Here is a 16739-nt window from a genome sequence, read left to right on the forward strand (position 1 = left end):
AATATATGAGGAACAAACATTTCTCTGTAAGGTTAAATTTTTTCATTAAAAATTAATTTTAATTTTGCATTTTACTCCAAAATATGCTGTTTTAATATAAAAATCTTTAACTCCTAAATCTGTACCTAATAAAAGCAAGTATTTGTTTGGCTCTGACATTCTAAAATACCACCATAATTTTCCTAAGGGCATTCATATTCCTACGTATATTTTTTTTTCACCTGAGGACATTTTTTCATTGCTTTTAGAGAGAGGAAGGGAGAGAGAGAAACATCGATGTGAGGGGAGAAACCTCAGTTGGTTGTCTCCTGTTTGCATCTGGGCTAGGGATCCAACCCACAACCTAGGTACCTGCCTTGACCGGGAATTGAACCTGCAACTACAGGACGATGCTCCAACCAACTGAGCCACACTGGCCTGTGCTCTACTTTAAAATAGAGGAATAGTGAAGGCAAAATATTCTAACATGAAAATGGATTACTATACGCATCTGTCTACAATAAGTAACTGCTGGGTGTGTAGGATTATTAACACACCTAATTGAGAACACTGGAGAGGAAATTGGCCAAGGCAGATTTGAACTGAGATTACTTCACTGGATATGCAGGATAGGTATTTCAGTTCCATATTAGCATCCATTTTTGAGTTAGCTCTAATAATGTTTTAATTTGTTAGCTATAAGGAAAGGCAAGGAATCATGCCTTGAGGAAAGAAGTCTGAAGTAGCAAAGTCAACCAAGTGTTATATTTTTCTCTTCTCATACCTCACTGTTGCTCATAGTAGCATCTTTTTTTATCATAAAGTAATTTTTGCTATCTTAAAAATGAACATTTCATAAGATGATAATGTCACTGAGCACCAAAGCCTGACTGGTTGTGTGACCTTAGGCAAATTACCTTTCTAAACTTTAGTTTTCTCATATAATAACATTTACCCTCTAGGGCTATTATGAAAAGAAATGAGATAGCATATAAAGCCAGGCACATTTTAGGTACTCAGTAATACTGGTTATCTTTTACCTTTATCTCCCTGTAATAAAGGACTTTTAAAAGTCAAGATCAACCCTGGCTGGTGTGGCTCAGTGGATTGAGTGCCGGCCTATAAACCAAAGGGTCTCCAATTTGATTCCCAGTCAGGGCACATGCCTGGGTTGCTTGTCAGGTCTCCAGTAGGGGTCGTGTGAGAGGCAATCACACATTGATGTCTACCTTTCTTTCTCCTTCCCCCTCTTTCTAAAAATAAATTTTAAAAATCTTTTTAAAAAGTCAGAATCACAAAGTTAAGTTTTTGAAATACAAAAGCTGGATATTCTATTAGAATTCCACCTTCTGCTCATAATTCTATTAGAATGCAATATTTTTAAAATATTGTTTTCCCATTATAAATGTAGTTCATATTTATTATGGAGGATTTGGGATATACAGAAAAACATAAATAAGAAAAATTAAAAATGTAATCCCATTATCAAGAGTTTATTACTATTAGAATTTTAGTATTTATCTTTCTAGTCTGTTTTCTATATTTTATCCCCTCTTGAAAAAAAGAAAAAGCCTTTCCTGAATATTCTCTGCCTGGCTATCATCATTCCCTTTCAAAAGTTTCACAGCCAGATTTTTTAAAAGCTTCTTCTCCCTTTTGGTCCTGTTTTTTTTTTTATAAGAAATCAGTTCTCAACAGATACATCATGGTCCTCCTGGTTGGTAAATCTAACACATACTCTGCAGTCTTTTTTAAAGAAATATTCTGCACTACAAACCACTTCTTTATTCTTGAAATGTCTTTCCCCAAGTTTTCTGATTTTCCTCTTATTTCATTGGTCATTTTTCTTTTTTTATAGTATCCTTCGTGTCAATTTATTCATATAATTTCTGGTAATGAATCCTTTTCTCTCAATGATTTCAGCCATTTACGTAGCTTCAGGTCACGTCTATGCTGATTATTTCCAAATCTGTATCTTCAGACTTCACAGGCCCATACATGGACATCTTATCTCTATTTGGATATTTCTGAGGTATTCCAAAGTCAACATATCTTAAATTGACTTCAACCCATCATCTACTCCCTTCCCCAAACAAAAAATTGTACCTCTCTCTGCCTACCTCACCACCCACACGTTTACTTAAGTTGGAATAGAATTCTGTATTGATTCCTTGATCAAGCACTGTGTCCAATCAATCATTTCATTAATCCCAAATCCTTAATTTGTCTTGAATCCCTCAAGATCTCTCCTGCATTATTTTCTCATTTATTTCCATCTGACATAACTGTATATTTCATAAATATATTCCTATGCTTTATTCATTGCTGTATTCTCTAGGTCTAGAAGTTTGGCACATAGAAAACATTTAATAAATATTATTTATTAAAAATTCCTAAACTGACTACACCAGTATAAGATTTCTTGCCTACATCATTGAATAAGCTTTTAACTGTTTATCCTGCACATAGTTATGCCATTCCAATTAATCATCTACATTGTAAGCGGCGTGAACTTTCTAAAATTTAATTTTGCCACATTCTAATTTAAAACTCATAGATGACTTGCCCTAGCTCTTAGGATGAAGTCCCAGTGTCCTATCTTAACTTTAAAAGTCCTTCTTGAACTGAAATCCTTCTGGTTTTTCAGTTTTATCTCCTGCCACCATCCACTTTGATCTCTGAGTTCTAGTCAAATCGGACTTCTTTTATTTGCTAAAAGGTACCATGCTTTCTTACCTCTAAACTTTTCACATGTTGATTGTTTTCTCTAGAACACTTTTACTTTCTCTTGTTTCATTGACTCCCAATCCTTAAAGCCTCAGTTAAAAAAACATGGTTTTGGAGAGCCCATTTGACCATGTTTTATGGCACCCTGTATACTCTTTTTTTTTTTAATCCTCACCCAAGGATGTGTTTATTCATTTTAGCGAGGAAGGGAGATAGGGAAACACTGATCATTTGCCTCCTGCATGAACCTAGACTGGGGCTTGAACCCATAATCTAGGTATGTCCCCTGACCAGGCCTAGAACCTACAACCTTTTGGTGTACAGGGCAGTGCTCCAACCAACTGAGCCACCTGGCCAGGGCTATATTACTCTTTACAGTAGTCCTTCCTTATCTGTAGTTTTGCTTTCTGTGGTTCTAATTTAACCATGGCCAACCGTGGTACAAAATATTAAATGCAAAATTCCAGAAATAAAAAATTCATAAGTTTTAAGCTGCACGCGTTTCTGAGTAGCGTGATGAAATATTGCACCATTCTTCTTTGTGCAGCCTGGGATGTGAATCATCCCTTTGTCCAGCATATCCACACCGTGTGCTATCTGCCTGTTAGTCATTATTAGCCATTTCTGTTATCAGATCCACTGTCTTGGTGTTTCAATGCTCATGTTCAAGTAACCCTTATTTGATTTTTATAATCATTCTATTTAATTATTATTGTGTATAGATTAAATTCTAAATTAATTTAAAAATTAAACTTTTATCATAGGAATATATATATGCGTTGGGGGCAAAAGATAGCATATATAGGGTTCGGTATTATGTGCGGTTTCAGGCATCCACTGAGGGTCTTGGAATATATTCCCCACGAATAAGGGAGGACTATTGTAGTTATCCAGTTTATCATAAGTGCTATTCAACTGCCTGGTTCTACTTCCAGAATATAGCTCCTTGAGCACAGTAATGTCTCTGCTGGTTTCCTCTATATCCTCAACAGCTGGCACATAGTAGATGCTCAATACTTTTGAAGCAGAGAATTGAAACCCACACACATGTGAATGTATGCAGTCAGTCCTCGTTCATGGATTCTGTATCTGTGAATGTACCCACTCACTAAGATCAATTTGTAACGCCAAAATCAGTACTTGCAGCACTTTCATGGTCATTTGTGCACAGGTGTAGGCTGGTGAAGAATTTGAATTGTCTGGTGTGTGTGCATTTCAACTGGACATGAAATAAGGCAAAAACTTGTTTTAGTTCTCATACTATAAATGAGTCCTTTTGTGACATATTTACTGCCACTTTTTCCCACAGTTTTATGCTTTCTGTGGTGATTTTGCTACTTAAAATGACCTCCAAGCCTACTATATAAGTGTTGGCTAGTGTTCCTGAGCACAAGAAGGCTGTGATTTGATGTGCTTTATGGAGATAAGCTTTTTTCAAGTATAAGCTGGCAATGAGTTCAATGGTAACAAATCAACAAATATATTAAGTACAGTGTGTTTAAACAAACACATAAAGTGAGGTTATATAGTAATCAGTTGAAAATATTGTGACCAGAGACTCACAGGAACCTAACCCTGTATCTCACCCAGGAGCAGTAGTTCCGTATTTGCAAAGTCGGTGTTCACGGTGACTTTATAGAGTATGACTACCACAAGTAATGAAAATTCACTGTATATGTAATTATAATATTAAGGTCAACTATATATAATGTTTTGTAGCTTGCTTCCCCCTATATAACTATAGGGTCATCCTCCTATAGGATGGGTCGTCCTACTACTTAAAATAATGGCTCTTTATCTCATAATATATGTTATATTATTAAGAAGAGAACTGTGTCTTCTTATACAAAGGGGGACCCAAAAAATGGAATTTATTTATTTAAAAAATGTGTATTTATTCTTACATGTTTTAATTTCAGTCACCTTCAAAGTACTCTCCATTTGATGCAATACACCTATCAAGACATTTTTTCCACTGCTCAAAACAGTTTTTGAACTCTTCAATTTTGATGACTTTTAGTGCTTCTGGCATTTTTTTTGTTTCACCTCTTCCACATTGGCAAAACATTTCCCTAAGAGCACTTTTTTCATTGGGGAAACAAAACAAAAGTCACTCGGGGCAAGATCAAGTGAACACGAAGGGTGGGGCGGGGGGTCATGCCACTTTTGGTCAAAAACTGTTGAAAACTCAGCGCAGTGTGGGTAGGTGCGTTCATCGATCACCCTTCATGAAATGGGCAATCACATCAAAAGAGTCTTCAAAAAAAGTTCACTAAAGCCAAAAGCAGCCTGTCACAGCCATGCCAGCTGGTCCACTGACTGATACAGATGGGTCCCTAAAACACTCACCTAGCAGGCAAAGTACTACAAGGGGTCCGTCCTCCAGAAGATAATTCTGTTTTGGGGGCACCCCCTTTCATATGTTCATATGAACATGGAGACAAGTATAGCTAATATGCATTATACATCTAGTTATGTTGATTACCTGACGGATGAGTATTTTCTTTCTTGATATATCGTGAATTGTCCCACTGGTTGCAGTGAATGTGTTTCTATTACCAATAATCTTATAAAATATGATTTTTAATGGTTGCATTGTATTTCCTTTTGTGAAAGGGATAAAGTTTTGGCTAATTATGGACTTGAATTTTCCTGTGTTTCAGATAGTCAGCGTCTACAATTGGATCTACAGAAAATGGAGCTCCTGGAAAGTAAGATGACTGAAGAACAGCATTCTCTAAAAAGCAAAATTAAGCAAATGATAATTGATATAGAGACATTTAATGATTTGCCAGCTTTAAAATCATCAGGTGAAGAAAAGAAAAAGGTAAATGTTATAAGAGTGTTACAAAATTATAGTTCCAGTTTTTTCTTTATCAAATTTAATATATATGTTTATAGGGAAAGATAGAGGTGTTTGTTTACGTATGTAGTAGGAGTTTAGAATGATTTAAGTTTTAACCCAAAGGCAATAATTGAAAAACAAGGGATAGAACATTTCAACAAATACTAACTTTTTAAGTTCCTATTTAAGACTTGTCAATGGCTTTTCATTACCATTTACATTAATGTAAATTTGGTGGGGTAGGAATAGATATGGTACTCTTAAGAGAGTTATTAATATAGTCAGTTAATTTAGCTTATTATAGTTCACAGGATATATTTACAAAAGGGTTTTAGAGCAATTATAGCCTTGGTAGAATTTTATCAGAATAACATTGGAAGTATTTGTTAAATTTAATTTATATTGGCCTACTAGATATTGCTAAAGCCTGTTACTTACTTCTATTTGGATCTGCCTAGAAATTACATCAGGAAAGAACAATATTATCAACCCGCAGAAATGCCTTTAAGAAAATAATGGAGAGGCTAAACATAGAACATGAGACACTAAAAACACAATTGCAAGAAAATGAGACACATTCTCAGGTAAAAAGGAAAAAACTCTGAAATTCATTTTTATCTCTAGGTTATCTGTCATGTTCTCTTGTTATTTGCACCCCAAAACTATCCTTTCCTTTTATTTTCACCTGTTTTTTTTTTTACTTTCCAGATTTTTTTTGTCTTGTAGATAGCCAGGTAATCTCCACTAAGAGCAAATTTCCTCCTGCTTTCCTGCCTTCTATAAACCTCTATTGAAAGCCTTCTTTACGCTAGGCACTGTTCTGGGCACAGCCATTAGCTTTGAAACTTTTCAAAAGTAAGGTATTTTTAATGCAGAAACTTTGCTGAATCATAAAATCTATAAATAAAGAAAATAAATCCTAATGACTAATATTCTACCACCCAGATTTCGTGTGGGTCCTTCTAGTCTGTATGAATGTTATATATATACACACTTTATACATATATATATAAGCACACATTTCTTTTTATATATTTATAGAAATGTTCTCATTTTATACATGTTATTTAGAAACTTCTTTCATTTTTTTAAATTAAATTTATTGGGGTGACATTGGTTAATAAAATTACATAGATTTCTGGTGTACCTTTCTATGATACATGACCTGTATATTGCATTATGTGCCCACCGCCCAAAGTCATGTCTTCTGTCACCAAATATTTGGTCCCTTCTACCCTTTACTGCCACCACCTCCTTCCCTCCAGTAACCACCATGCTGTTTGTTGTCCGTGTCTATGAGTTGCTTTCAGTTTTATATCTCACATATGAGTGAGATAATATGGTTCTTAACTTTTTTTGTCTGAATTATTTCACTTTGCATAATTTTCTCAAGATTCATCGATGTTGTCACAAATAGAAGTATTTCACCTTTTCTTATGGCTGAGTAATATTCCATTTTATATATGTATCACATCATGTTTATCCAATCATTTATCAAAGTATACTTCAGTTGCTTCCATGCCTTGGCCACTGTGAATAATGCTGCAGTGAACATAAGGGTGCATATACCTTTGCAAATAAATGTTTTCAAATGTTTGGGGTAGACACAGAAGAGGAGTTGCTGGGTCATATGGTAACTCTATTCTTAATTTTTTGAGGAATATCCATACTGGATATAGTATGGATTTTCCATAGTGGCTGTACCAGTTTATATTCCCACCAGCAGTGAATGAGGGTTCCTTTTTCTCTACAACCTCTCCAGCACTTGTTATTACCTGTCTTGTTAACAACAGCCATTCTAACAAGTGTGAGGTGGTATCTCAAACTAAAAACCTTACGCACAGGAAAAGGAACAACCAGCAAAATGAAAAGGCAACCAACCAAATGAGAGAAGATATTTGCCAACAATAGCTCCAACAAGGGGTTAATATCCAAAATATATAAAGAACTTATACAACTCAACACCAAAAAACCAAACAATACAATTAAAAAATGGGCAGAGGACCTGAATAGACACTTCTCCCAAGAAGACATACAAATTGCCCACAGATATATAAAAAGATGCTCAACTTCAGTAACTTTTAGGGAAATGCAAATCAAAACTACAATGAGATACACTTGTTTTTCATTAACTATACATAAAAAGTACTCATCCTTGTCTGTAGATATTTTAAAAATATGATTCTTTACAATACAGTATTAGACTACATGGATATAGCATAATTTACTAAACCAGTTTTGTATTAATGGACGTTTAGATTATTTCCAATTTTTAAAGCTACTCAATGCTATAAAGAGTTCTCCTGTTCTTGAACTTCTTGATTTACATCTGTGATTATTTACACAGGATGTACTGATAAGCCCCCTTTTCATATCACTTATTCTACTAATAATTACCTGAGCAATGTCTGAGGTCTTCTAGCCTGAGTCCCTCTGTCTGAGATGGCAGAGATGATGTTCGTTCCATTCATTTTCTCCCCAGCACTGTGCTAGTGGTTGGCATACAGTAGGAGTTTAATTATTATTTGTTGAAGCATTAAATGAAGTATGTGTGTCATGTACAAAATCAGTAATTATGGTCTTATAAAGATTAGTGATTCTCATATCTAATTAGTGTATATTAGCAATTTGCAACTAGGGTTTATTGATGCTAAATGCATTAACAATTTTTCTTAATATAGTAATATAGTCATGATAGACATTTATTGTTAACATTTTGCTATAGCATTTTATAAACTTTTTCCTTTGCAATTATATACCTATATTGCATTGTTTTTCAAAAAAAGAAAATGAAATCATCTTATGCATACAGTTTGTAAGCATTTATTTTCTTATTTAAATATTTTCAAACTCTGATGACATTTTATGACATCAGCTATTTCATTGTATGGATGTACTATTAAAAAAAAGACACCTATACTCTTCTTGAATGGGGGAGAGGCTCACCAGAGTTTTCTACCACTGCTAAAACTTTAGAAATCACAAATTTACATAATTCAAATGTATCAGTTATTCTGTCTCTATAATATGCAGATCTCGATGTAGACCTATAAATGGTAAAATTATCCTAAGATATTTAGAGTGGGGATGGGTGCAGGAGAAGAAACCTAAAAATTGTTTATAGGGTCATCATCTTAAATGGTTCTAAGGGGAATATATTGATATTTCTTATGGAATCTTGGCCCTTCTCTTTCACTGAATAGATGATGTTAGGAGGAAAACACTTGACAAACACAATTTCTTAGAGCCTGCCAATAGCTACCTTATTTCCTCATTAAGTACTAATCATATTCTTAACTTCATATACTGATAATTGGAATTCATAACATAAGCCAGAATGTACAGTCCTTCTGTGTATTATTTTTGTTGCTTTTTGTGAATACCAAATAATCAAATCCAATTCTATTTTCCCTATCTTTTACGACTATTTTATGAAAAACTAGTTTTTGACATCTATAAATAATTTTACATCACAAACTATTTTTTTTGAATGAATGGCTATTAGTTATTTGAAATCATTAAAATACATACTACACTGGAACAACTGTAAAACTCATGGATGAACACATACAGATGTTAGTCTTGGCAACAATTTTTTGGTGTGGCAACAAGCAACAAAGGCAGAATAAGTGGACCTATTCAAACTAGAAATATCTGTTCCTTTTCACAGTCAACAAAATGCAAAAGCAATTTAGGGAATGGGAGAAAATATTTGCAAATCATATATCTTATAAGGGGTTAAGATACAAAATATATAAATAACATAACAGATGTTTCAAATAAATTGTAGGAAATAAACAGATTTTGTGGTTCATGACAGCCTCAGGGGTTTAAAAGCAAGTCTGTAATATAGATGTATAATATAGAAGGAATTTGACCATCTAGCATAGTGTTGCTTTTATATTATTCACGTAGCACTTAAGAGGTCTGCTGCTTTATAAGAAGGCCATCTCTTTGTGTGAAACAAAAAGGGAAAAGTTTGGTACTTGACTTTTTAAAAGGTTATTAGAGATTTATTGTCAAAAAGTGCTGACTGCTTCCTTGAGTCCACCTTCACTTCAAGGTCCTATCTGGGAGAGCTAGATCTGATTTAATAGTGTTAACTCACAGCACTTAAAGTTCACATAATGTATTGTTATGATTCATCCTAATCTCTAGGTTTGTCTCTTTGGAGGAAACAGTAGGGTAGATGCTATATTAAATCCAAACTTATGCCCGAAAAATAATTTTAGCATGAGAGTATGAAGAAATATTAACTAAAACTGCTTCAATGATCAGATTTTTTAAAATCATCATTACTTATTGAAAATGTCCAGGCAGAACATTTTGTGTTTCATTTTTCAGATGATACTTTACTTAGGAAAAAAACTATGTGCATCTTAAAAAAGAAAGACCATAGCCCAGAGTTACAAGGTTAATTAAATCAGAAAAACAATTTAATTCTATAACAGTAAAATTGTCTTCTGAGGAAGCAACCATCAATATAATATTCACATTAGCTTCCTGTTGATGCAGAAATTACTGTAACCATGCCAGCTTTTCACCAGCCCTCTTATAATCTTCACACTGCAGCTCTGCTCTTATCACAGCTTGTGGAATTAGACAGGAAATTTAGCCCTGGAAATAAGGAAGTTTCTTCTATATAGCTGAACCTTTGACAGTGTTAGAATATATATTACATTTGTGGCATTACACTTCCAGATTTCAAGGAGAGATCCCCATCATGTCCCATTCTTCTTTAAGTTCTTTTACAAAAGGGAAAAAACATAAATTGTCCTTCAGTTGGCATGTTCATTGGTATAATAAATATTTTAAATATTTTTCTACTAAACTAAACATAAGAGTAAACCTGTTGTCAAAGTCAACCTTGTGTTAATGAATTTACTATTTTTTAATATTTCCTGAATTTCTTTTTTGTCTGCCATAACTTTATCTCATGCAAGGAGTTGATAAGATTAAAAATTGTGTGGTTTTTTCCTTATCCTCTTAAAAGATTGCATAATAATTTTTGTGAATATGGGCAATGGTTAACATTTTTCTTTTGTGTTTTTAGCTTACAAATTTGGAGAGGAAGTGGCAACACCATGAACAAAATAATTTTGTGATGAAAGAATGTATCCTTTAAAAAGCTGTAAATAAACTTGACCAAGTGATTTTTTTTCTAGGATTTTCTTTACAGACCGAAATGAAATAATTCAGCACATTCATCAAATATCAAATACATAATATGTATAAAACACTGAGCTAAATTATGTGGGGAATAAAGGAATAAGACTTAATTTCCACTGAACAGTAATTAGGGTGAGTGCGTGTGTGTGTGTGTGTGTGTGTGTGTGTAGCGAGGTAACTAATAGAAAGTAGAGTATGTAAAGTCATAGTGTGGCCATGGATGGCATGGCTCAGTTGATTGGACTATTGTCCTGTAACAGAGTTTTGATTACAATAAGGAAACTATAATGGAAAGGTTGTGGGTTTGATTGCCAGTCAGGGCACATGACTGGGTTGCAGGTTGATCCCCAGTCTGGATATGTCCGATCTCCAGTCCAGGCGTGAACAATCCCCAGTCCAGGTGCCTATGGGAAGCAACCGATCCATGCCTCTCTCTCGCATTAGTGTCTCTCTCCCTTCTTCTCTCTCTAAAAGCAATGAAAAAATGTCCTTGAGTGAGGATAAAAAATAAAGTCATGGTATGGCATAGTGACTAAGTACACAGGATATGAAGTCAGATCTAATTTTAAATGTTTACTTCTTATAGGCCATGGACTTTGGACAATTATTTGTTTAACCCTCAATTTTATCATCTCAAATATAGTTAATAATTCCTTTCATAGAATTGTTGGGAGAATTATGTATAACCGTATGTATGTGTGTCTGGTTGTTTATTATTGTTCATATTGCTGTACTTGGATATCTGTGGCAAAAGAAGATAAACTAAGTAGTATTATGAAAAAATTGACCTTCAAGATCAACTGTGTTTCAACTAATTCACCTTCATCTTATTTCTACTTGTGTCCCATCCTCTTGCTTATCTTTTTGTGTAATTATAGGAGGAAGCAGCAGCTAAGGACATATATTATTACATGGTGTTATAAGAAACGTCTCCCAAAAGTAGTTTTCTATTCCCTTCCTTGACCCCACTCAAGGACATCTCTGCTTGGTGAATTAGATCTTGACTCACTGCAGCATAGGTTCTGCTCTAGGACACTGCTGAACTTCAGCTCAGTCAGGGTTGGCCGGGACTACAGCTTACCTCCAAATGAGATGCATTAGGAGTTCTATTCCCAGTGGTCGTGCAACTTAGTTTAAAAGCAAGACTGCCATTTACAATATGCTAATGTATAGCGCTCTAGGTTTGTGCAACTTTAAGTAGGTGATTTTGAAACAGTGGAGTTCAGATACTTGCCTGAAATTCTTTGTGATACTCTAGAGAACATGATTCCTTTGAATATTTGATTGTTCTGAGACCAGAATTAAATTGAAACACATAAGATACTAACTATAAAAAAGCTTTTTAAAATTATTTTAATATTTTATTTATTTATTTTTAGAGATGGGAAGGGAGGGAGAGAGGGAGACAAACATCAATGTGTGGTTGCTTCTTGCACACCCCCTGCTGGGGACCTGGCCCGAAACCCAGGCATGTGCCCTGTACTGGGAATTGAACCAGCGACCCTTTGGTTAGCAGTCCGTCACTTGATCCACTGAGTCACAGCAACCAGGGCTAAAAAAAAGCTTTATATTATAAGTGAACTTTTTTGAAACCAGTTTTGCTTGGCCTTTTAGGTTTCAATTGATGTTCAATTTGTTAAAATAATATACTGGGTTGTTTTTTTTTTTTTTTAAGATTTCATTTATTTAGTTTTAGAAAGGGGAAAAGAGGGAGAAAGAGAGGGAGGAAGGGAAACACCAAATGTGTGGTTGCCTCTTGTGCTCCCCCTACTGGGGACCTGGCCCGCAACCCAGCCCTGTGCCTTAGACAGGGAATTGAACTGGTGGCCCTTTGATTTGCAGGCTGGCACTCAATCCACTGAGCCACACCAGCTAGAGCATAATATATTGTTTTAAAAAATATTCTTATTGTCCTTTTTTGTACCATCTTCAGTTTTCAATAAGAAAAATACTATGATTTATTTCCTTTCTGATGCAGTTATATTTTTATCAATAGTGTTCCCCCTTAACTCATGTAATTAGTCATAGCAACCAAGAGTCAAGAGAGTGATTACCAGTCAATTATGAAGAATGTGACCAAGCAGATTGCAGAGTACAATAAAACCATCATGGATGCTCTACATAGCACGAGCAGAAACTGAGTCTGAACCAACTGCAAGTCTTCAAAGAAGTATCCTGTTTCTGTTAAACTTTATACAAGCTGAATGAAAAACAAAAAGTCTTACCTAAGATTTTTGAATGCTCTAATTTTTGTGGCCTGTTTCAAGAGTGATGTTTTAAATATAATAGTTTAATCGTTCAATAAATAGTTTGCATAGGAAAAGTATCATCTTTTATATTTTTGTTTTTTGTGGGTGATAAAAGTGTCTCAACAAACCAAGAGATAATCAACGGAAAAATGTTCATTGAGATACATTTCATTGTATAATCCATCTATGGCAGCTATTTTCAACCTCTTTCATCTTATGGCACACATAAACTAATTACTATAATTCTGTAACACACCAAAAAATATATTTTTTGCTGATCTGACAAAAAATAGGTATAATTTTGATTGATTTACAAAAGAATACTAATTACCTACCCTTTTTTCTCCAAAGTAACTTTTTAAGAAATCAGATGCCTATACCTGTATATAAAGATTTCTGGTGCCAAGAATTAACTAATCAGGTTGCAGAATTAACTGCAACCTTATTGTGTGATGTGACCAATACGACGCAACTCTATTACGTGACCTATGTATTTATGGGTCCAGACAGGGCATTCACACTGGAAGGCTATTGTTGTGTTGGCTGTTGTCATTTTTTTATTTGACAATCCAAAAGAAAAGAGGTTAGTGCCCCAAACTAAATAGCCAGGTGTTGTACATTTTAAAACCTCTTGTGGAACAAGGAATGAAAATCGCTGATCTGTGGCAGCAAATGAGATCTTTTCATGTGTCAGCTGTAGGAGGGATGCATAGAGTATGATTCTGATTTAGCTCTTACATCAATCTTGTCAATATTTGCTTCTAGAAAAAGATGGTAAGATTAGAAGGTGTTGAGCTTTGAGCTATACTTCTCAAATAGAGTATATTTGATGTGTTTACGGCATATAAAGTCACAGGTAAATATATAACACATATTCTTTATCTTTCAGTTACACCTAATAATTTGAAATTAAAAACTTACAACCTTTGCATTTAAAAGACATTTCCTCACATGTATATATTAGGAAAGACATGAAGTTTAAAAGAAATGCCACACTTATGGTGGGCTGTTTTGGAATATGGCTGCTACTGTTTATTTCCACCATGGGACATGCATTTACTCTTTTGTACTGTAGGGGAACTTAAGTAGATTAATTTGCAAACATTTGCCAGAACATTTGAAAGGAAAATCTAGAAGAGGTATAATTATGGAGTATGACTCTGAGAGACATCATTATAACTAAAGATCTATCCTCTCTTGTAGGCAGGGATGAATCACCTTGATCCTCATAAAATAACCCTTCAAATTATCCTTTTTTTTTTTTTGGTTCTGATATCCTGTTTCTCAGGTTCATCAGGTTACTCTGCTTCTCAGTATTCCTAAAACACAAGCATATTGGTGTCTTTGAAAGAAGAGACTTTATTGGCATATAATTTACATAATATAAAATCATGCATGTTGCTTCCTTGAAGTAAAGTTATCACTGTAAGTTATTCAGCTTTAGTCTGTGTGAGTTTAGGTAGAGTGGTGGACATTGTTGAGTTCGGTTAACTCTGGATTACTAGTATAGCTGAAGATCCTGGACAGTGATACATTCATTAAGGTAGCATTCCTAAAATGTGTTCCTCAGATCCTTTTTTACTCAGGTTATTAATAGTTCTTATACCACCAAAGAATTCATGGTCAAAGAAGTTTGGGAAACATTGTTTAAACAACAGTAAATTCTTGGCTGCTCAGAGCCTTTAATATGCAAAGTCCAATAAGTTAAAGAAGAGTATATACTATTAACACTATACTATTAATAATAAGGATTTTTTCCCCAAGTTGTCAGTAATTTTCCTTAGACTTTTGGTACTTTCAAAATTATCTAAGATGAACATATAATACTTAGAAATGCAATAAAAATTCAAATTAAGTTAGTACTTTAACTTGTAGAAAGGAGATATAATAATAAGACAACTGTGTAGTCTTTGAGCTACAATTGAACCAGTCTTCACCCAGAAGAAAAGCAGGAGAAAGATCATCTATCCATTAAATAAACAGTATGTGTTTGCATTATAACAATGGGAAGTTTAGCAGAGAAAAAATGAAAATGTATTGAAAAAAGCAAGGTTTCCAACTTCCGTTCTAAATTACTCATATATGATATTTGGGGACATAATTGAGCAGGATTTCTTTAAACTAAAACAGTGTTATCTGAGGGAAATTCTCACTTAATGTCTCTTCCTTCCTTTGGAGCTTTTCAACAAATACAACAAGAATATTCTCTCTACTAGGACAGAACTGGAGGCTACTATCTGCATGTACCGGTTCTTCCTCAGTCAGTCACATTGCTCAGTGAGTTCCATTCCTGTTAAAACAACACCTTGTAAGTGGTATGAAAAGAAACTGCACACTGAACAAACATTCTGAGTAGTTTTTTTTTTTTTTAAAGATCAACATGGGAAACTTACAAGTCTTGTTTTTCCCATCCTTATCCTTTATCAATAAATAGGCATGAAGTCTTGATACTTTTTTTCACTAACCAGGGAATCTCTCATTTGAACCATATTCTGGTCTCATGTTAAAGTATAAATTTCAGTGGAGGGTTACAGGATTAGAGCATGGAGCAATGTCACTAACGCTAGAAAAGAAACACCAGTTAGCAGATGCCCCAGAGAAAGGGGCTGTCCCCTGTCCAATTTCTCTGTAGCCCTTTTCTTTTGCTGTAGGTTTGCAACATAAACAACCTTGTAAATAAAGACCGATTAGACTTAAAGTAAGAAGAATTGAAGATGGATTACTAAAGAATTGTAATCTATTTTATTTTTTCAATATTTTTTATTTTTCAATTAGTTGGCATACAATATTATATTTCAAGTGGGCAATCTAGTGGTTAGACATTTATATAAATTACAAACTGATCACCCCAATAAGTCCAGTACCCATCAACACCATACACAGTCATCCCCACATTATTGACTATAATCCTGTGCTCTACTTTACATCCTCGTGACTGTTCTGTAACCACCAATTTGTACTTCTTAATCCCTTCACCTTTCTCACCCATCCCCCCTCCTACCTGGCAACCATCAAGATGTTCTCTGTATCTATGAGTCTGTTTCTGTTCATTTATTTTGTTTTCACATTCGACATATAAGTGAAATCATCTAGCATTTCTCCTTCTCTTTCTGACATATCTCACTCAGCACAATACGCTGTAAGTCCATGCATGTCGTTGCACATGCCAGTATGTCACTCTTAGGGCTCAGTCATATTCCATTTATGCACCACATCTTCTGTATTCATTCATCTAATGATGGACACTTAGGTCACTTCCATATCTCGGCTATTGTAAAAAATGCTGCAGTGAACATCTGATGTATATGTGTTCTTTATTTCATGTTTTGGGTTTCTTCAGATAAATACCTAGAAGTAGAATTGCTGGGTCCTTCTTTGTCTCTTGCTATATAGCTTCTTTTTTTTTTAAGTCCCTTTTTTCTGATACACGTACTGTTACCACAACTTTGGGGGTTTTTTTTATTTCCATTTTCATGAAATATGTTTTTCTGTATCTTCATTTTCAGTCTATATGTATCTTCCAAACTAAAGTGAGTCTTTCCGAGACAGCATATGTAAGGGCCTTGTTTTATTATCCATTCAGCCACCATATACCTTTTGATTGGAGCATTTAATCCACTTGCATTTAGAGTAATTATTGATAGATATGTTTATTTCCATTTTATTACTCATTTTTTATCTTTTTTCTTCTTTCTCTTAAAGAAAACCCTTTAACATTTCTTGTAATACTGGTTTGGTGGTGATGAACTCCTTTAGATTTTCTTGTCTGG

At 34.4% G+C, this 16739-nt stretch overlaps 1 protein-coding gene across 2 annotated transcripts in view; it reads left to right on the forward strand.

The window, feature by feature from the left end:
• IFT74 (intraflagellar transport 74) overlaps positions 1–13046 on the forward strand; it is a 107541-nt gene extending 94495 nt beyond the window's left edge. For both annotated transcript variants that reach the window (XM_024558309.4, XM_024558311.4), the window contains 4 exons: positions 5370–5533; positions 6010–6135; positions 10605–10665; positions 12743–13046. In XM_024558309.4, the coding sequence (XP_024414077.2) occupies positions 5370–5533; positions 6010–6135; positions 10605–10665; positions 12743–12861 (470 nt within the window). In that variant the 3' untranslated portion in view covers positions 12862–13046. The remainder of the gene's footprint in view (positions 1–5369; positions 5534–6009; positions 6136–10604; positions 10666–12742) is intronic.
• The last annotated feature ends 3693 nt before the right edge of the window (positions 13047–16739 follow it).

The sequence above is a fragment of the Desmodus rotundus genome, chromosome 1 (genome assembly GCF_022682495.2).
Source record: "Desmodus rotundus isolate HL8 chromosome 1, HLdesRot8A.1, whole genome shotgun sequence".
NCBI lineage: Eukaryota > Metazoa > Chordata > Mammalia > Chiroptera > Phyllostomidae > Desmodus > Desmodus rotundus.